Below are 22,856 nucleotides of genomic sequence, written 5' to 3'. Positions count from 1 at the left end.
TGTTTCAGCATTTGCAAAATCTACATAACTCAGTGAAACTCTTCTAAATGTTTGATGTGTGATTTTACAAAGTTATGCATTGGTTAAACACCCATTCAAAGTGCAAGATGGACTACTGGATTTTAATTAACAGAGTAAGAAATGTTCATTGAAACAGGTTTAGATTCTTCATTGCAAGAAATTTTTAAGAAATTTCACTTGTTGAGTTTTGATCGTAGCATGGAAGAATATTAGAGTTTTCTGAAAAGGCTGTTAAAATACTTCCTCCAACTACATATTTTTATATTTGTCAACCAAAACAACAGATTGAATACAAAAGCAGTATGAAAATCCAGGTTTTCTTTGCTAGGCCAGATAATCCCATTCTTCTCACAAAATGTCTTTGTTTTGGAAAACAGTTATTTTTCATGAAAATATTAGTTATGTTTATATGTGATACATTTATGGTTTGTCTTTTCACTTAAATATATACATATTTCTTAGTCTTAATTTCAAGTTAATACCCATAGAAATACCCATAGATATTACCCACATAAACAAAGCTTATTGGGGTCCTCAGGCTTTAAGAGTATAAAAGATTCTTGAGACTAGTTTGAAAACTGCTCCTCTATGGAGATTAAAATAAAAATTTTAATTACATATGATCATTGAGTCAGTAATTTCCATTTTAGGAATTTATACTATAATCTCTCAAATATGAGATATATTGTATGTGCAAAATTATTCATTGTTGGATTGTTTTGATTACCAGAAGATTGGAAACAACTCAGTGTTTGTACATCAATAGAGAATTGGCTATATTGAGATATACCCATAAAATGTAATACTGTATACTATATATGAGGCAGATATAAATTTATCACTGTGGAATGCTCTTAAAGATATATTAAATCAAAAGTTGAAGGTACCAAAAAGTATGTAGTATACACTACAATTGTACAAAATTGTATATAGTATATGTATATGCATAGCCTATGTGGTGAAGTATACACAAGAAAAACTGCTATGGTGGTTGCCACTGTGGAGGGGAGCTGGGGACAAGAGTAGGAAAAAGACATTTCTGAAAACCTGAATACTTCTTGAGCAGTCCTAAAAAATTCAGAAGTACCTGTTCCCCAAATCCTAATATTTTTAAAATATTTTTCAGTATTTTTTTCCCCAAAAGTACATGTCTAATTACTTATTAGGAGTTAAGCCAGGTTAAAAATCTAAATCTAACTGATCTTAGTCCTACCTTCTTACCATTACATTAAAATCTCCATACACTCTCATGGAGTGGCAAGACGTTCACCAAAAACAATTATTTTATGTAGTAGTATTTGTTTTGCTGCCATAATGAGTTGACCTGCCCAAGAGGTACAAAAATTTGCACAAGGTAACTTGGATTCAGTCTCAAGAGGCTGGAGCAAGATACATAATGAGTCCTAAATGAATAGTGGAATTTGATTAGCAAAAGAAGTTTGTCGTTAATGGAGGAGCATGATTAAGACAGAAATAGGGTATGTGTAGCACCCCCTGGTGTCAGTGGAAGACCAGCGTTTCAACCAGAGGGCTTATGAAAATATACATTGCTGTGCCCTACCCTTAGAGGTTCTGATTCATTAGATCTGGACAGAGGCATAAGAATAGACATTTCTAACAAGTTCCCAGGTGATGCTGAGGCTGTGGGACTGGGAAACACACTTTGCGAATCACTGCATTAGAGAAATTGTGGTTTACAAAGTTGATGGGTAATCTGGGGCCAGAACAATGAACTATAATTTGCTTAAACAATACCACAGGTCATTAATCTCATGAGATTGAAAATGTTATGAATGTTGAAGAGGAAACATAATATATATGTGACCCTTTCTCATGTATATCTTCTTCTTTGTCCTCTGCTTAATTAAAAACAGAAAAATTATAATACGAGAATTCATTATAATCCATTTTTATGAAGACAACTTTATTTTAGTGTTCTCTTGATTTTAAAATTAAAATTTTTCAGAAAATCAGTTTGACTCATTAAATCTATCTCATTAAAATTATCTGTTTTAGAAGAGAATTCTTTTGAAATTTGGCTAAGGTTAACAGCAGATGGAAATCAACATGTGTTTAGTGTGTACTTTAGTCTCTACTGATCTGCCATTCAAAAGGCCAAATTTTATACTGCATTTTATGAAATGAGTTAATCAAAATGCCATTCCTTCTGTTACAATTTCTGTTGAGCCTTTGAGAAGGAATTTTAACCTTTAAAGAAACTCGAGATATATAATGTGCTGAAGTCCTGAGGAGACGGCATTCCGAAGTTAATAATTCCTGGGACTTCTTTAAGGAATGTGTGCCAAGTTCACAGACTGGTACCTCTGTCAGCATGACATTCCTCGTAGTCATATTGTTTTTCAGAGAATTTGCTTATTACTAGTTGCTAGCCTTGTGCCTCTGACTTACGTGAAACTGATTTTTTCTGAAACTACTTCCTTCCCTAGGCATAATAACTTATTGAAAAAGTAAAAGATTCCTGTAGTCTGAGGTTTAAAAAAAAAGATACGCAGATTGTAAAAGACAAAGGCTATGAAAATATTCTAGGGACTTCCCTGGTGGCACAGTGGTTAAGATTCCACCTGCCAGTGCAGGGGACCACTGGTTCAAGCCCTGGTCCGGGAAGATCCCACATGCCACAGAGCAACTAAGCCCGTGCACCACAACTGCTGATCCTGCTCTCTAGAGCCCACAAGCCACAACTACTGAGCCTGCGTGCCACAACTACTGAAGCCTGTGTGCCTAGAGCCTGTGCTCCACAAGAGAAGCCACCGCAATGAGAAGCCCGCGCACCACTACTAAGCATCGCCCCAATCGCTGCAACTAGAGAAAGCCCACGCACATCAATGAAGACCCAATGCAGCCAAAAATAAAGAAAAATAAATAAATTAATAAATTTATTTATTTAAAAGAAAAAACCTATAAAAAATTTTTTTAAAAAAGAAAATATTCTAGATTAAAGAAGGCTAAAAATAACGACTAAATGTAATTCCTACTCCTAGACTGGATTCTGTGTTAGAGGGGCAAAAATGCTACAAATGACATTATTACATCAGTGGACAAAATTAGAATATAGATGTAGTACAATAGATAAAAGTATCTGTGTGAATTGATAGTTGTACTGTGGTTAAGAGAATATCTCTATTCCTAGGAAATACACACTCAAGTATTTAGGGGTGAAGGGCTATAATGTATATAATTATGGTTCAGAAAAAAACTGATTTCACAGATCAAATAAATGGGGTAAAATGTTAATAGGTCAATCTGGTTAAAGTGTTTACAGGAATTCTTTTCCTATATTTATTATTGCAATTTTAAGTTTATTTACAAATAAAAAGTTTTTTTAAAAAACATGCAGAAAAGTGAAACATGTAAAATTTTAAAGTTTGTTGCCTTTAAGAGAGAAAATTTCCTTTGCGCGTGAGGTTGGGCTCTCAGAAAGCTTTTCTGTCACTTACCCTAAACATCAAAAAAATAGCACTTAGAGTCAGCACAAGGAGCACATTCTCTGATAGAGTTCTAGATTTCTGTGACCATATCTATAAAATATTACTGATAATTCCTACTAAAAGGCATGATTATGATGTTGTGATGTGAGTTAGTTATATGTTTAACAGAAGGTTATTTGGCAGCATTAAATATCAGCCAAGTCATGGTCAAAATAATTGTGGGAAATAGGAAACTAACTACTCGGAAGAAAGATAAACTAGGAGAGAAGAAAAGTGAAAATCAAAATCTAATCTGAATATTTTGCCATTAGGATAAAAATGAAGGGCAGAGACTTAGTAATTGCTCTTGTGATTAGTCCCACATTAATTGCAGTAAAATGGTTTGGCTTCTGATGAAGTCTATGATATTACTAAAGTCTGTTTATAAATGACATTTTGCATTTAATTCTTACTTGGCTAGCTCCTTTTTTTTTTTTTAACTATGATATATGTTTATGCCCTTGGAAAGCCTTCTCCTTTCCAAGTATTCCTGCCTAGAGTTGCCTGTTTCTCTCTCTCAACTTTTTATAGTAGTCCAAATGTATATACTGTCATATTACATGTATTCTCTATACTCTCCATTATTAATTCTACTATTTTATGTAATGTTATACTCCTCTAACTAAGCATTCATCATCACAAAGAATATTAACCGTGAGGATCATAAGTAATTAAACTATGAAATTAAATGAAAGAATTTCATTTTTCACTATGCTGTGCCTTTTACTTTTCCATGCTGAGGTCACCTTCCATTGGCTAGATTTTCATCCCACACAGCCTGAATTTTTTTTTTTCCTTGTGCATACATTATTGGAGACTTGATCGGCTTGTTATAGTTATATATCTCTCTTAATATTTAAACCTATGCAAGGAAGGACTTTTTTTATTGTTAAACGTTATATATCCTTCCAAGTGAAGGTACTACCTCAGGCACACATTAAATCATACATTAAGCCATTGCAAATAAATCAGTGATTAAAGCAGCACAAAATTAGGCCCTAAATTTAAAAGCTTCATGACTACTCCATTGTGTGAATGTCCCCATAGAGATTTAGCTCTAGGACATCAAAATCTGTAAACTTCATCAGGTAGGGGACAGTAGATAGGAAGGAGCACTAGAAGAAATGACTCCAAGTTCATCAGTAACCTCATCTCTAGAGGTCTTTGCAGAACATTGTGCAGCTGTTTAAAAACCAGTGAGTTGGAAATGACATCTGTATTCCCTTCATTTGCCTCTTTATTGATAAAAATGTATTGGTGCTTTTTAGAATCTAAGTTGCTGAAAGCTTTATAACTCTTGAATTGACGTTTATGCTGTATAAAAGAGACTTAAAAGTATGTGTAAAGATAAATTATCTGTAAAGACATTTAAAATAAGCCACATAATAATGGGTTACTATTGCATGCTTATTTTTCTCCTGTGGCAGTGATAATTATGTAAATAGGTCAAAAGCTACATTTTTTTAATTGATGATTTTAACATCAAAGCCTGAAATGAGGAGTTTTTCCATCATTGGATACATATTTAACCACAGAAGAATGAGAAATTTAAAACAAGACATTGTCCAGGTAATAGACAGTAAGGGCCAGAATAATTTTTTTAATTGAATCACATTCACTCCAAAGCCATGCATCAGATTCCTCAGTTTATCTAGATTGATGTAGAGTTTAAACAAATAGGAAATTTAATCTGCCATACAAGAACACTATTTTGTGGCTCTTTCTTTTGGCAGATGGAGATGGAAACATGGATCACTTATTGCCAGGCTGTGAAGATAAAAACTGCCAGAAAAGTATCATTTACTTAGCAAGATCCAGAACAAAGCAGGTATATCTACTTGTTTCTTAATGTAAATAGAGTTAAGTTCTTGGAAAAAATTTTCAGAGGTTAGAAAAATTATCTGAAGAATCAGAAAAGAGAAAAACCAAAAATAAATTTACTTCCTTATTTTAACTTAATGAAATGCATTTAAATCTATTTTTATTGGTTTATTGAGAGAAAAAAGTAGTGGCATAATCATTTCTGGTTAAGAAAACCCACTCTTGATTCTGTAATTAAATGATCTGTTAGCCTTTTATATGCTGGGAATATGGTAAGACACACGATAGCTATAATAAAGGGTTATGTAGAAGAACATCATACCCATTAGCCATCAAGGCTAATCTTGTTTTTATTTGTGATATCTAAATCTGTTTCACTCTCTCGTTCTGACTTTATACCTGTAGCTTGTAGGTAAATAATTTAGAATCTGTTAATCACAGCAGAGGATTAATGTGGGAATGATAGGTTGTGACATTGAGATTTTTTCCATATTGACAGCACCTGAATGGAAACCAGTAATATAGTAGTAGAATTAATGAGTTATATTTTCTGTTTGGGGGTAATAAATGATGGAACTACATTTTGATTCTTATAGCCCTTATGTGTAGGAAGTATCACTTTTTATACTAAGACACTAAAGAAAACAAATCTTCCTCCAGTCAGCATTCTAAAAGCATTTAACTCTTACACCCATAACCTTTATTACCTTGAACTTTTTTAAAGTTTTGAATCACTGAAAATATTAGGTCAAGTAACACTTCATCGTTGGTTCATAGCTGTAAGTAAACCTAGTAATTATTAGCCTGTCTTCAAATGAGAGACTACTGTAAGAATATTTTCAAATTACACAGCTCTCTCTGGGCAGATAAATGTCACAGTTCTTTTTTGACTGTTAAGAACATCACATTAATGAAAAATCTTTTACTTCTTAGACCTTAATACATTTACCTTAACAGAAATACTTTATCCTCATTAATAAACTATCACTCTTCAGAAACTTGTGAAAACTTGGCATTTTGTGAAATTTCTCATCCTCTTCCAAAACAAGACCAGCAATTTTTTTCAAAGTCACATGAAACATTAAAACATTTTGATGCTATATAATACTCTTGCTTTAAGAAAGATTGGAAAATTTATTAAAGATGCAGACCAGTTTTTTAAAACAGCTCATTTTCTGTAAATTTGTCTTTGTAGTTAAGCCACTTCTTTTCTTCCCTTGGCAAACTATGCTTTCTTTGGATAACATAGAAAATGTTTGGGGTATCCTATGTCCTAAACCCGTTTCAAGAGGCCACTTTTTATGTAGTCTGGCTTGGAGCTATATATATGAGTCACCTGCTTATAAGGAAAAAAACATCTGTAGGCATGTTTGGCCTCCTGTCATTTCAAGCCAGCTGCACCTGCTTCTGTTTGGACATCTCCAGGTTATGTGCCAGTATCCCTGCTCTTAGCTAATTATGGGCACATCTATAATTTTAATGTGATGATTTCCACTCTTCAGATTTTTAGTTTTCATTAGGTTATTAAAAGTAAAGGTTGGGGCATTCCAAGAAAAAGGGATTTCCAAAAGCTCATTTTGAAATGATCCTGTTCTCTGTGTTCTCCTCATTATAGTCAATATAGAGATAAAGAATTTACTTAAAATGTAGCTTCCAGCTGTTTTGGTGACAGAGCTCATTCTCTGGAGCAAGCGGAGCTTGTCAGGGCTAGTATTGTTTGGTAAGCCTCAGAGCTGCTTGGCCCTGAGAATGATGACTAAAGTCATCACCATGTATAGGAGGCAAAGCAAGAGAACAAGGGAGACTGTCATGTTCTAATTCTTCCTGAGCTAGTCCTCCGAAAGGACATCAGTATTACATGATATTATAATTTTTTAAATATTCATTTGAGGTTGTATTTCTACTCAACACATTTTAAAATGGCGATTCAAGTATATGATTATCAACATCAGTTCAATCCTAAGATTTTGTGGTTCTGTGAAAAACCTTCTAAGGCTCTATGAGCTAGTTCAAGGAAAGATGACTAGTGATAAATTTTAGAGGAGACGATTTTTTTTCCAGAGTGTAAGTTACCTGTTTATCAAAGTAAATTATAGTACCCTACCATTTTGTAATGATAAAGAACTTAAATAAGGTGATGCTTACCTTGAGGACTTTTCGTGGATCATTTGTTTTACAAATGGTGAACTTTTTTCTAAAATAACTATAAAATCTGATTTTTTTTCTCTTCTTAATCCACAGTGGGTTCCTGTCCTACAGGATTTTAGCAATAAGGGCACACTCTGGGGCTTTGTGCCATTTGTGCATGAACAACGACCAACTGAAATACCAATTCCAGTTACCCTTCATATTGGAGACTACAACATGGATGGTTATCCAGATGCTCTTGCCATACTGAAGAATACATCTGGAAGGTATGGAAATTAAGTCACATGAGAAATATTTGTGACATATTTTCACTGTGATACTTTGTAGCTGAATGACACCTAAATATGGTACAGTTCCTTAAATAAGGAACACTATGAGCTCTGAACTTCTCCCAACTGCTTAGAATACCTGTTCTTTTTCTGTTGTATAGAACAATAAAAGGCTTATTTTTCATTCAACAAAACTTGATCTTTAAAAGGTCAAAATTTTTATAAGTAAATGACTCAGTTACATTTTGAGTCTGAAGACCATGGAGGTTAAGAGTTGAGCCTAGGCTTCGCTCTCAGTCCAGCCACTTAGCACCTGTGTGACCTTGAGCAGATTACCTAAACTCCTCATCTGTAAACTGAAAGTAGTAACTGCACCTCTGTCATGGAGTTGTAATGGAAGTTACATGAGGTAAAAATAAAAAATGAGGCAATTAGCAACATATTTAGCACATGCTGACTTTGTGAATGTTGCCTTACTGTTGCTTGTTTTGTAATTGTGTTGAGAATTTCGACATGACTATTGATAATATTTGTAAATACAGAATTTTTGAGTATACTTATTGCATTATGAATGATTTTGAATGTTGTTGCTACTTTTTTTTCCTTAGGTAGAGGTACCAGTAGCTAAACCAATATAGTTAAATTCACAATTATCCTGATCTTGACAGATTCCATAAATATGACTCTTCCCAAATTTTAATGCTTTATTTTATTCTTCATATTACAGTTAGTTGTATTTCTTGCCCCTTATTCTTTCTTGCCTCCTACATTGTATCTATCCATAATTTTTCTTCTGAGCATTAATTCATTTGTTGGCTCTGGAATTAGTGATGATTCAGCTCCACATTTACTACCAGGCTCATGATGCAATATAACTTTCCTGGAAAAAAAATTAGACTATTGTTGATTTTAACATCAAACAATGTTATCTAGAAATGTGAATTTTAGAAAACCATACATTATTAGTGACTGTCCCTAAATATTTATAGAAATTATAAAATATCTGTACTTAAACTTTTCTAAGGACCTTCATTTGAAATTATAATCACTCTGAGTTGTATTTACAAAATTTTCTAGGGATATGAGCATCATGATCCGTAATACAGAGTAGTATATACACTCATAACTTATGTGTATGAAGCAGATCTTATGTAACCAAAAGAAACCTCTGAGTTGAATGTGATTTTTATTCCTTTTAAAGTGGCACGTAAACACAAAGGAATGTAAAAATTGCTTTAATTTGAACATTTACCCTATTCAAAAGAATAATAAATTACATATTAAATTCATTTAAGTGTGATTACTTATTCTTAGAAAAACATACAATTTAGTTTTGTCATAAAAGTTCTTTATCAACATATTCTTCGTCAAACCATCGACTATTTAACTTACCTTTTTCATTCAGTAATAACGATGATATCAACAGCTAATTCAGCAGTGAACAAACACTATGGCTCTATAGGAAACATAAGGTAAAAGACAGTCATAGACTCTTGATGCTTTTATAAAAGCATCTGTTTAAAACACAGGGTTTCTTTTTTGTTCTTTCAGGATAGATGAGAATTGAAGGATAGATTTCAGTGCATTTCAGTGTTCATTAAATCACTAGATGAGAAATAGCCCTATTCTTGAGAGATGTCTGTGTAGGAGAATTCAGCATAATATTTTCTTTGAAAATATTATGAAGAAGGGAAATAAGATATAGTGTACATTATAATCCTTTTCTACTGTTCACTTTTGTTGAAAAGCATTTTACAATTTTTAACTGATTTCAAGACTGCTGTATTGCTAAGAAGTAGTACAGGGTTGCAGTTTATAATTTCAAGCGTTGCTACCTGGAGAATTCTGTCTCCTTTTTTTCTTCAGGTTTTGAAAATAAGGTAGAGGTTAACTACGCAGTTAAGAATAAAATCCACAATATGTGTTTCATGAAAAGAAATTCTGAAACTGTGGCTTGTTAACTTGTGTTTTTTTGTTTTCAGAGGAGAGTTGCTGTTTGGCTTTCTGTTTGTTTTTTATTTTATGCTAAAAGTCTAATTGTTGAAAGTTAACCTTTAAAATCATGTTACATGAAAAAGATCTCTATTAATGACATTTATAGAGGCAGCGAGTGACTCTATAAACAAAATAACATGGTCGGAGGTCAGCCATTTTACATCTGTGCCACCACTGACTGAAAGCCATGTTTTTTTCCCTTGGCTGTCCCATTACTACTCAGTTGCCCTGTGTTTACTGTCATCCTCTGTGTGTAGTCATGTTGTCTTAATTGTCTGAATTTTCATTTTTTTGAAAGAAGAAAGGCAAACTTAGAATGACATTATTCCAATAGTGTGCTCTTAAGCTAATAATAATTGTGTTTTTAGAATTTTTTAATTTCATGTGTAAAATAAAACTGAAAAGACATTTTATGTCCTAAGTCTTTAGTATAGAACTGAAAAACTTTTTTTAAAGGAACTGGAGGGTAAATTACAACAAAGAATATTTAAGAACCATTTAATTGAACTCTTGTCCTTATGGATTTCTAATCGCTATTGTTTCTTAATTAGCCAGAGTTACTAGAAAAGCTAGTACACAAAAATGAAAAGTTTAATTTTATTTTTGCCCAATATGTGGTATATTAGAAATTTTATTTTATGCATATGTTAGAGAAAACATTCCTCTAAATATTCCCCTAGAAATATTAATGTCATAGGTAAAATTAAATACTAATTTAGAGTGACTATTAGGTTTCTATAGGAAAATTTGATAAACCATATTTAAATTAATATTCTAAACCATATTGTATGATTTTTTTTAATTCAAAACTAACATAGATTGTAATTTGCTCAGAATAAATGTATGTTTGTTTAACACTGGTACTGTAGTCTAGAAGTTGTGTTAATGATTTACTTATCATTTTGCCAATCACATACAGTGCATATTTATTCCTTATTTTAAGCATTTAACTGAAGATATGAGAGTGACTTTTAGTCTTTGTTCTGACTATTGCATATTAATCAGAATGTTAATATATTTAAGAAAAGTTGTATTGTTATTAATGAATTGAAAGTGGATGAAATTGTAAGCAAAACCTCAGCTTCCAGCAGGGATTTATAGAGAATCCAAATCTAAAAGTACTAAAAGAAAAAAAAAAAATTTTAAACAAAGGGTTTTAGCAGCAAAGGAGCAGATTCTGAGTATCAGCTATGAGAGCTCCCAAAATCTGTTAAATGGCAAGTAAATCAATAAATGGCCAAATGCAATATATTCCTTGTCAGTTAATGCCAGGAAGCAAAGGGCTTTAGTTTATAAAGTGATTATCATGCATATTGCTTCACAGTAATTTCTATGGGGTGGTATTATCTTTACTTTGTAAGTATGGAAACAGTCTCAGATAAGTCAGACTACTTGTCCAGGATCACACAGTTTCAGTCAGCACTGTAAGTTCACAGAATCTGAATCCTTTTTCTTTCCCTGTAAGAAAAAATTTAGAAGGAAGTAGTATATAACCAAAAATAACACAGTTTTAGCAGAGGTTAGAAATGATGATTGGGGCAGATAGTAAGTCTCTCTGACAAGAGAAAGAAGGAGCAAGCTAAGAAAAAATGAATAAAATCCATAAGTTTTCTGAGTCTTGCTGTCAGAGGAAATTTGATTATATGCAAGCATGTGGCCTCTTATGTTAGTAATTTGGAAACCAGAGGTATAATTTGGATGTGTTGGTGGTATACATTCAGGCTACCAACATGAAACGATGGAAGATGACCAGAAGCAAGTTGGGATCTGGAACTTTGTCAAAAAAGAATTACTGGGGACTTTGGCAGCTATTAGCTAATTACCCATGCAGTATAATCTGCATTTTCATCTTCACCCTCAGCTTATAAAATAATTTAGGTTCACACTGATAGCCTGAGTCACCAAGGAAAGGTTACATTATGTTTCAGATGTTCTGCTTTAGTGGGCAAGGAGATTGATAGTAGAGATGCCTGTATCCACTTGTACATTTCAAGCCACTGTTGTTTTTCATTTTTATTATGTTTTAAATTAGATCAAATATCTTACTAATTTTATGTTTTATACTTCAAATGGTTCACCGTAATCTTTTTTAAATGAAGTTAATCACCATCTTTTCCATGAATGTGAAAATATAACAGACTTCCTAATTTACAATAAAAGAAAAAACATTTCATGCCTATTCTGCCGGGGAATGTTTAGTGGTATCTTGCAAAATAAATCCTGGTAGGCTATGTCACATAATTTCCATCTGTTCAAATGTTACTAGGGAGAATAGCCTGTTTCTGACATTACAACCTATATCGCTAAGTTTTATGCTCTAAATCATTAACTAATCCTTAGTTAATGAGTAATAACTCTGGGTAGGGAAGTTATCTGCATTCACAGCTTATTGAAGACTGAAGAATATTTTAATATTTTTGTTTAGGGTATTTTATAGAATTATACATAGGGGTAGAGTAAGGTTTTTGTAAGATGTTTGTTTTTCAAAGTTATTAAGGGTACTGAATTCAAGAATCATATTCACATCACTTCTGGGTTTAATAAAATGTATTACTTTCTCCTAAGCAAATTATTATAAAGCCTCCAGAAGCTTTCAGTATGTGATTTTTAAAATCAGTTTTTATAATATAGAATATCTTAATCAGGCTTTACTTTCATTTTAAACTGTTTCTGATTGTACTTTCTTCTATAGCTTCTATAGCTTCTGTATAGCTTCTGTAGCTTCTATACCCCAAATGAGGGAGAATACTAAATTAGCCCAGTATGATGTGGCAGAGTAAAAAATGATAAAATATGTTTGAAATCTTATCCTGGATGACTCATCATTGAAGAACTCATACTGTTTCATCATGGAAGAACTCATACTGCTATGTTGACTAACCTTCACTCACAAACCAACTTCAGCTTCAGTAGTTGGAATTTGTAAAGCTCATGTTTTCTCTATAATATGGTTGCCTATTCTTCTGCCCTAACGAATCCCGTATTAAAATTTTTCATCCTGTACTAAAATGAAAAAGGATACACTAATTAGTTATGAGGGAAAATATTATGTAGATGGTAAGTTAAAACACTGGCAGTCTCTGTTAATTCCTAAAGGATATATATTAAATATTATTTACTCTATTAGCCATCAATTTTAATCAGTCTATTAATAATTACTCCTGCACTCTGAGTTTATTGGCATGATGTTGCATTCTTCTGTAATTTTTACATTTCCTTTGAATCCATAGGTGTTTGTAATGTTATTTGCCTTTTGTATTTAATTCATCAGCCTTAGGGCTGGTCTGTTTTACTATTTCATTAATGTCTGCGTTTTTGTTGTTATATTTGTTTAAAAAATTACTTTTATTTTCAATAAGATGGATTTTTTCACAAATATTTTATTTCTGATTCTGTATTTAGCTCCTTCCCTTTTTTGCTTTCTTTAGATTTATTTTTGTTTTTGTTTTTATTTCATTGAATACTTAATAGAATTTTCCCATTTTCTTAGTTTCTAATAAGTGTTTTTAAGACTCTTTTCTATGTACTTGACTTCAAACCACACATTTTGATAGGTACATATTTTGATAGGTATTTGCAATGCAATAACCTTGAGAATGAACGATAAAATTATAGACTCAAACCCTAAGACAACAATGCAACAAGGACTCACAACACTGCATGGCACAGCGTAAGTTATATGTAGTGTCAACTATTATTTTAATTATTAGTAATATTATTATGTGGTCACACATGCTTTGATTTATTCTTGCCATTTTATGTTTGTATTCATCATTTTTTCTCATTTTTCTGCCTTCTGTTTGATCATTCAAATTTTTCTTCCTTTTGTAGTTCCTAAGATGGTTTGTATATCATAAATTTCATTTATGTTGTAGTTGTTACAGTTAACTGTTTAGTACATATATTTAAACTTAATTTTTTTAGTGAACTACTAGAGACAAAACAGTCCTTAAGACAAGATTTTTAGCATACATTAAAATTCTCTTTCCCCTACCCAGCCCCTCCTCATTCAGTGATATCATCACCATGTTGAAACCATCTAGAATTTATCTATTTATGTATTTATTTTCACATTTTGTTGTGGCAGTTATTTACACTTCGCTACAAAGTTTACTAGTTGCTTTGATCACCATTGAACACTCCTGTCTTCCATTCATTCTTTGATTCATGTGTTATTTTTCTGAATAGAGTCAAGTAATTCTATCAGGGAGACTCTGCAGCCTCTTTCTAAGACCTTGCAGGTCTGAAAATTTCTTTATTTTCCTCCAGCCTACCTGCTAATTTGCAGAGAACAGGATTCTAAGTTTATATGAGTGTATGCTAGTCTTTCCAGACAAACTATGTTGATAAATTTCATTACTTTATACACTATGGCTACCAAGATAAATTCCAATAAGCATTGTCTATATAATTGATGAGTACCTTGCTAACTTTGACTTTATATAAAATTATACTAATATAAAGCAAAGTTAGCTTTTTAACTTTTGAATCATCAGCATGTACAGTTAACTTTTATAATTGGTGAGGAGGTGCTGGAACAGGAAAAAGCATTCTGGAATATATACTTAATCCATTTTATTTCATTTTAATCCTTCCTTCCTAGAATAATAGCCACAAAGTTTTATCACCTCTCAGTAGCAGTAACAGAGTTCCTTCAGAAGAGCAGTAACATGGAGATTTTGAACTTCAGTTTTTGTAATTCTTACCAGCTGTATAAATTAAACTACTGGTGGTAGAAACTGGGAATATGGAATCAATTTCCCAGGCTGACAGAATTGAAAATGCCTCTCCATGAATAGGGTAAAACTTAGATTCAGACCTCTATGTTATGTATGTATTTGCAATCAGGTATGTTAATGAAAAGAGAAATAAAACACAAGTGAGTTTTTTTTTTCAATTTTTCATATTGAGGTACCATTGGTTTATAACATTGTACAAGGTTCTTGTGCACAACATTAAATTTCTTTTTCTGTGTATACTACAGTGTACTCACTACCAAAAATTTAGTTTCCATTTGTCACCATACACTTGATCCCCTTTACCCATGTCACCTTCCTCCCTCCTCACTCCTTCCCCTTTGGTAACCAATACCCTGTTCTTTGTAGCTACATTTTTGTTTGGTTTGGTTTGACCATTATTTGGGTCTTTTGTTTGTTTTTTATATATTCCATATGTGGTGGGTGCTTTTGTGCCTCTATCTTGTCTGGGATCTCCTGAGTCACGAGCTCCATCACCACAGGGAGAGGGAAAGGGTAGGAGGGAGCCAGGGTCATGGGCATCCCTTCTGTGTCCATTGTTTTCTGGTTCATGGGCGCCAGCCCTGCCGGCAGGGGGTGGGGGACCAGAGTCATGGGCACTTCTGCAGCTGGAAGGACGGGATCCTAGACCTTTTGCCACTGCTGCCCAGTTAACTCTGGGTGCTGGCACCACAGTAGCCAGGAGGCCAGGCCAGAGTCATATGTGCTACCTTCCCTGCTGCTACTGAGTTTTCTGGGGCTGTGGGCTCAGCTGCTGCAGCCAGGGATCCAGGGCACTAGGGTTGTAGCTCCTCCCTTCACTGTCCCCCTTTCTCGCCTCCTCTGTGTCCTAGTCCACCCACCTTTAGATGTACAGATGTGCGGAATTCTCTGGAGTCCTGGTGTGTTGGACAGAGGCACCTTTGTTGAATTGTGGATGTTTTACTGGTTTTAAGTTGAAGGGTAGAACAAAGGGAGCATCTCAATCCACAACAATGCTGACGGCCTTTTTTTTTTTTTTTTTTCCAACTTTTGACAGCATTTATCCCAAAAGGTATTTGAGTTAGGGTGCATTGTGAAACACATATTTCTTCCACTACATTGTATATCACATGAGGTTAAAAGAAAAATTTATTTCTAAGTGCAGCTTAGGATAGGAAAAAAAAAGCGAGAGAGAGAACATGGACTTTAGTCTTCAGTTCAAATGCCAGTGCTGCCACTTTAGTAGCTCTGTTTCCGTCAGCAAGGTATTTAGCCTGTCTGTATATCTATAAATCTGTAAAATAAGGATGAATATACCTACCCTGCAAGTTTCTTGTGTGATTAAATGAAATGCTATTCCTTCTCCTTCCCTCCAAAGCTTACCTTATTAAGAAACATTTAAACTACACTGTCAACAACATGAATGTCAACTTTAGTTCCAAAAGACCTATGACAGCTAAGTGATCTGCTACCACTAATAGACCACACAGATTGTCAGAGGAAGGACTGATGGCTATTTTATTCCTGTTAATTTTGTACCACAACAGCTTCCAAAGGAAGATTAAAAGGTACCAGCAAAAAGTTTTCTTCTGTTGATTTTAGGAAGTAACTTAAAATATCCCAAGTCTTTCCTGATTCTCAGTTTGCAGCCTTTTCTCCCTAAAACTGAGAGATTAAATGCTACAGTGAGTCACCATTTTCAGTGTTGTTACGCATGAATTAAAAGAAACAAAACAAAACAAAAAATATAATAGGTCTGTGGTAGCAAGATCTGTCTTTTTATAGATAAATGGAATTATATAATTTTTGGTCCTTAATGACTGATTTCTTTCACTTAGTGTTTTCAAGGCTTACCTGTGAGGTAGCATGTATAAATACCTTGTTTTACTAAATAATCTTCCAAGTATGGATATACCACATTTTATTTATTCAAGCTTCAAGTGGTGACTAGCACAATATTGTAAAAGAGTATCAAGAATGACAGTGGACTGTGTATTAGTGTATTACCACAGACATAGTATCTCATAAAAACACATTTATTCTGGCACAGTTCTGGAGGTCACAACTCTGAAATCAGTTTCACTGGGCTAAAATCAAAGTACTAGTAGTGCTGGTTCTTTCTGGAGGCTGTAGCTAAAAATCTCTTCCCTTGCCTTTTCCGACTTCTCAAGGCTGCCAACTTTCCTTGGCTCATGGCCCCTTCCTCCATTGTCAAAGCCAACAGTGTAGCATCATTCAGGGTTCTCCAGAGAAACAGAACCAATAGGAGATAGACAGATAGAAATTTAGAGAGGGGAGGAGGAGGGATTGGGATTTTTTTTAAGGAATTTGCTCACATGATTATGGAGGCTAAGAAGTCCTGTAATCTGCAGTTAGCAGGCTGAAGACCCAGGCGAGCCAGTGTGTAGTTCCCGTCCATGTCTGAACCAGGAAAGTCGATAGTATAAGTTCCAGTCCAAATTCTAGCAGGCTCAAAACCCAAGAAAAGTCAGTGTTTCAGTCTGAGTCCCAAAGCCAAAAAAGAACATGTCCCTACTCAGTGACAGAGTTCCCTCTTACTCAGCCTTTTCGTTCTATTCATGTCTTTAATTGATGGGATGAGACCCACCCACATTAGGGAAGGTAATCTGCTTTAGGAATTCTACCAATTTGAATGTTAGTCTCACCCAGAAACACCCTCAAAGACACGCCCAGAATAATGTTTAACCAAATGTTTTGGCACCCCATGGCCCAGTGAAATTGACAGATAAAATTAACCATCACAATCTTTTTTCTGATCTTTGCTTCCATTGTTACATCTTCTCCCTTGCTACCATTCTTCTACTTCCCTTTTATAAGGAATATTGTGGTCTTTGTGGGGTGATTACTAAGCTTACCATGATCTGAGACCCTCTGAGTTCCTAAAGATTCAGCCTCATACTGCATGCAAAATACACTCAGTCCATCTCAACATCCCTGAAAGTCTCAATCCCTTAGTGCATCAGCTCAAGTCCTCATTTAAGTCTCATCAGCTCAAAAGCCCCATAATCTCATCGTGTAAATTATCTAAATTAGGCACATGTAAGGCTATCAGAATAATTGATATTAGGGCAAAATTACTCTCCGTTTATGGATCTGTGAAGCTAGAAAAAAAAGCTATTAACTTCCAGAATACAATGGTGGGACAAGCATGGGATAATAATTATAGGTATTGCCATTTAAAAAGGGAGAAAACAAAAGGAAAAAAGGAGTTACTGGTCTCAAGCAATTACAGAATCCAACCCGACATACCACTTTTGGTTTCAAGGCCTGAGTCTAATCATCTGTGGCCCTCAGCTCCATCCAACAGCCTGTGGCTCATCCTTTTTTCCTAAAGGATAGTACATGTTTGCAACTGAGTAATTCATCAGCCTCTTTCCTGCCTCTAGAATTTTGAGAGTCTAATAGTCTTCTTTCATTTCATCCTCTCTCTGTTCCTTTCCATCCAAATTGGCAGTATTTATGTTAATATAGCATTCTCAAAATCTTGGTGAGTCTCCTGCATGTGTCTGAGGAATTGTCTCCATCAGACAAGAGGCTTCTCTACAAATCTTTCTTGAATAAACCCATCTCCATTTTTGGCTTCTGAGATGGCTAAAGGGATACATGATTCACAGACCTAATCTCTTCAGGGAGATTTGTGATGGAGTACTTTGATTTTTTGATCCTTTTCAAGACATGCATGTCCTTGACATTTTCTCCTGAACATGTTTTCCTGACTGAATCTCTTAATTTTTGTATCTTTTTTCAGCCTGCATAGGCTGATAATTTCCCAAATCATCAAGTTCTGGTTTCTTTTTGATTACCAGTTCTTCCCTCGGTTTATTTCCTACCTGTCACACTTTTTATAAACAGTGAAACCAAGTTTTTACCTTCAAAAGTTTTCTTCAGAATCTCTTCAGTTGAAGGTCTACATTCATCACTTACAATTCTGTTTTCAATATAATTGTTGGACAGAAGTCAGATAAGCTTTCTGCCACTTTATAACAAGGATCCTCTTTCCACCAATTTCCAATAATAAGTTCCTCCTTTTTTGAGCCCTTACCACTAGAGCTTTTAACATGCAGTTTTCCACCAACAATCTGTTTATAATGATTTAGGTATATTCTGTGAAAGTATAGATTTTTTTGATCATTCTTCTGAGCCTTCAGTCTTTAACATCCATATTTCTACAAACAGCAGTCTGTTCAAAGCAGTTCAGGCATTTTCTATCATGCTCCTCAAATTTGTTCCAGCCTCCACTGGTTACCTAATTTCAAAGTCACTTCCATATACTTAGATATTTGTTACAGCACTACACCACTTCCTGCACCAAAATATGTATTAGTTTCCGATTGCTACTGTAACAAATTATCACAGATTTAGTGGCTGAACAATGTACATTTATTTTGCAACAGTTCTAGAGGTCAGACTTTCTGTATGAGTCTTATGAAGCTAAAAACCAAGCTATTGGCAGGGTTGGTTCCTTCTGGAGGCTCCAGTAGAGAATTTATTCTTTAACTCTTTCAGCTTCTAGAAGCTATCCTTGTTCTGCTGAGGCCCACATCAGCAGATCTGCTGGCTCTGCGCCCATCACCTTTTTTCCCCTTCTGTCCTCACATCACCTTCTGACACTAACTGTGACCTCTTTCCTCCCTCTAATAAGGACCCTTGTGAATTACATTGGGCCCACCCAGATAATCACATAAAACACAGGATAATCTCCATACCTCAAGATCCTTAAGTTGATCACTTTTGAAAAGTTCCCTTTGCTTATAAGCTAAGATATTCATAAGTCCTGTGGATTAGGATGTGGGCATTATTCTGTCTGTCACAGGTTATGTATTGGTACATTATAATTGCTGATATTTACTGAGCACTACTGATGTATCCTGGTGTTTTGCTCAGAGTTTTAAATATGATGTTTCATATTTAATCCTCACTACTATCCCAGTAAGCTGTTACACAATTATACAGATGAGCAACTGAGGTTGCCATAGAATGAACTGAACACAAAAGACATATCAGAGATGATAGATGAGCTGTAAATGCTATGTTTTTATAACCTAGTGGAATAGCTAAAACAATCTTGAAAAAACAGTGTTGGAGGTCTCAGACTTCCTGATTTCAAAATTTACTAAAAACTATAGTAATCAAAACAGTGTGGTACTGGTATAAAGACAGACAATATAATAGAATAGAAAGCTTAAAAATAAACCCTGGCATGTATGGTCAAATGATTTTTGGCAGAGGTGCCAAGACTATTCAATAGGGAAAGGACCCTTTTTTCAATAAATGGTGTTGGGAAAACTGAATATCTGCATACAAAAAAATGAAATTGGCCCTTTGCCTCACACTATACACAAAAATTAACTCAAAATGTATCAAAGACCGAAACATAAGATCTAAAACTATAAAACACTTAGAAAGGGCTTCCCTGGTGGCGCAGTGGTTGAGAATCCACCTGCCAATGCAGGGGACACGGGTTCGTGCCCCGGTGCGGGAAGATCCCACATGCAGAGGAACAGCTGGGCCAGTAAGCCATGGCCGCTGAGCCTGCGCGTCCGGAGCCTGTGCTCCGCAACAGGAGAGGCCACAACAGTGAGAGGCTCGTGTACCGCCAAAAAAAAAAAAAAACACTTAGAAGAAAACATGGGAAATTTTCACAACATGGGATTTGGCAATGATTTCTTGGTTATGACACCAAAAGCACAGGCAACAAAAGCAAAAATGAAACTACATCAAAATGAAAAATTTTTATTCTTTAAAGGATGCTGTCAACAGAGTGAGAAGGCAGCCCACAGAACAGGAGTAAATATTTATTTACAAGTCATGTATCTGTTAAGGGGTTAATATCCACAATATATAAAGAATTCCTACAGGGCTTCCCTGGTGGCGCAGTGGTTGAGATTCTGCCTGCTGATGCAGGGGACACAGATTCGTGCCCTGGTCCGGGAGGATCCCACATGCCACAGAGCAGCTGGGCCTGTGAACCATGGCCGCTGAGCCTGCACGTCTGGAGCCTGTGCTCCGCGACAGGAGAGGCCACAACAGTGAGAGGCCCGTGTACTACAAAAAAAAAAAAAAAGAATTCCTGGCACGGGATGATCAGCTAGGTGGTTTGTGACCACCTAGAGGGGTGGAATAGGGAGGGTAGGGGGAGGGAGACACAAGAGGGAAGAGATATGGGAACATATGTATATGTATAACTGATTCACTTTGTTGTAAAGCAGAAACTAACACACCATTGTAAAGCAATTATACTCCAATAAAGATGTTAAAAAAAAAAAATTCCTACAAGTCAGCAATAGCCACCACCCTCACCCTTCCAAAAACAACAAACAAAAAATAGGACTTGAATATACATTCCTCCAAAGAAGATATACAAATGGCCAATATGCACCTGAAAAGGTGCATTAAGGGAATGCAAATCAAAACCATAATAAGATGTCTCTTCTTACCAGTTAGAATATCTTTTTTTTTTTTTTTTTTTTTTTTTTGCGGTAGGCGGGCCTCTCACTGTTGTGGCCTCTCCCGTTGCGGAGCACAGGCTCCAGACGCGCAGGCTCAGCGGCCATGGCTCACAGACCTAGCCGCTCCGCGGCATGTGGGATCCTCCCGGACCGGGGCACGAACCCGTATCCCCTGCATCGGCAGGCGGATTCTCAACCACTGCGCCACCAGGGAAGCCCTATCTATTTTTTTAATACAAGAAATTAACAAATTTTGGTGAGGATGCAGAGAAATTGAAACTCTTGTGTGTTTCTGGTGGGAATGTAAAATGGTGCAACTGTTGAAGAAAACAGTATGGTGGTTCCTCAGAAAATTAAAAATAGAGTTACCATATGATTCAGTAATTTGACTTCTGGATATATAACCAAAATAATTGAAAGCAGGGACTCCTACAGATATTTGTTCACCATGTTCATAGCAGCTTTATGCACAGTAGCCAAGAAGGAAGCAACCCATGTGCTCATCAACAGACAAAAGGAGTTTAAAATGTGATTTATACATACAATGGAATATTATTCAGCCTTAAAAAGGAAGGAAATTTTGATACATTACCATATGAATGAACCTTGAGGACACTATGCTAAGTGAAATAAGCCAGTCACAAAAGGAAAAATATTATATGATTCCACTTATATGAAGTACCTAGAGTAGTCAAATTCATAAGGACAAAAATTAGAATGGTGATTAGCAGGAGCTGGGGGAAGAGGGGAATGAGGAGATAGTGTTTAATGAGTACAGAGTTTTAGTTTCTGAAGATGAAAAATGTTCTGGAGCTAGATAGTGGTGATGATTGTACAACAATGTGAATATACATAATGCCACTGAGCTGTATACTTTTAAATTGTTAAAATGATAAATTAGGTATATTTTCCACAATTAAAAAAAATATGGAATGTTAAACGTGTTTTCTTCATCTGTGAAAATGGAGGCAATATAATGTTATCCAAGAGAAAAAAATATCTTTTCTTACCATAATAACCTTGAAAATACCTAAAATATTCCTTTAATCAACTAAACTGATTATGTTTTCTTTTTCTTCTATCCTAATCTTTGTGTTATTTCAGTTTGTCAAGGTATTTTTTTTTTCTCTTAAGCAAATTATACTTGTTCATGTATTCATTGACTCAGGAACTAAATAGTGCTGGGCATTTTTTTCAGATGCTAGAGATACAACAGGAGCAAGAAGAGATAAAGCCCTTGCTTCTCATTGACCTTTATATTCAGTGTTTAGGGCTGAGACCAAGATGTCTACTTTAACGTGTTTGTCAAATAAAGCATTGCCAAAGTAATAACATTTGAGATTAATCTAAAATGATGAGAAGGAGGTAGCCACATGAGAACTAGTGACTGCCTCTTAAAAATTGGTCATTAATTTACTCGTTGAACAAATTTTATTGAGGGTATAACATATTCCTGGCTCAGCATGTTATTTGGAAATAACATCAGTCTAGAGCTGGTGTTGTAGTGGGAAAAAAATAGACCACAGACAATTACATGTAAATATATTATAAAATATAAGAAATAAGTGCCAGGAAAACAAAATTAAGTAAGCAGTTGTTTAACAGGATGGGAGTAGAGGACAGCTGAGCGGTGGTAGACAATTTTGGATATAGAAATCAGGTGAGACTTTTCTATGGCCATGATATTTAGCTGCTCACTGAATTCAATGATCAGGAAGCCATGGGAATATCTGTTAAAGAACATTCTGAGTAGAGGGAAAAGGTCCTGAAAGATCATGTTCAAGTGTTCCAAGGAAGTGACTGTGGCTGGAGTGAGTGATCCAGAAAATGCTAGTAGGAAATGAGTCCAGAGGATTATCCAGGGGCCAGATCATTTACAGCTTTGTGGACCATAGTAAAGGCTTTGGATTTTACTTGAAGTATCAT

The 22,856-nt window shown here is 34.9% G+C and overlaps 1 protein-coding gene across 2 annotated transcripts in view; it reads left to right on the top strand.

Annotated features, from left to right (window-relative positions):
• ITFG1 (integrin alpha FG-GAP repeat containing 1) overlaps positions 1 to 22,856 on the top strand; it is a 267,360-nt gene that overhangs the window by 120,007 nt on the left and 124,497 nt on the right. For both annotated transcript variants that reach the window (XM_059045665.2, XM_067018203.1), the window contains 2 exons: positions 5,243 to 5,337; positions 7,572 to 7,744. In XM_059045665.2, the coding sequence (XP_058901648.1) occupies positions 5,243 to 5,337; positions 7,572 to 7,744 (268 nt within the window). The remainder of the gene's footprint in view (positions 1 to 5,242; positions 5,338 to 7,571; positions 7,745 to 22,856) is intronic.

Source organism: Kogia breviceps, chromosome 18, assembly GCF_026419965.1.
Source record: "Kogia breviceps isolate mKogBre1 chromosome 18, mKogBre1 haplotype 1, whole genome shotgun sequence".
In the NCBI taxonomy this organism is placed as follows: domain Eukaryota; kingdom Metazoa; phylum Chordata; class Mammalia; order Artiodactyla; family Physeteridae; genus Kogia; species Kogia breviceps.
The sequence above is the reverse complement of the archived record's forward strand: the minus strand, read 5'-3'. Positions and strand labels throughout refer to the sequence as shown.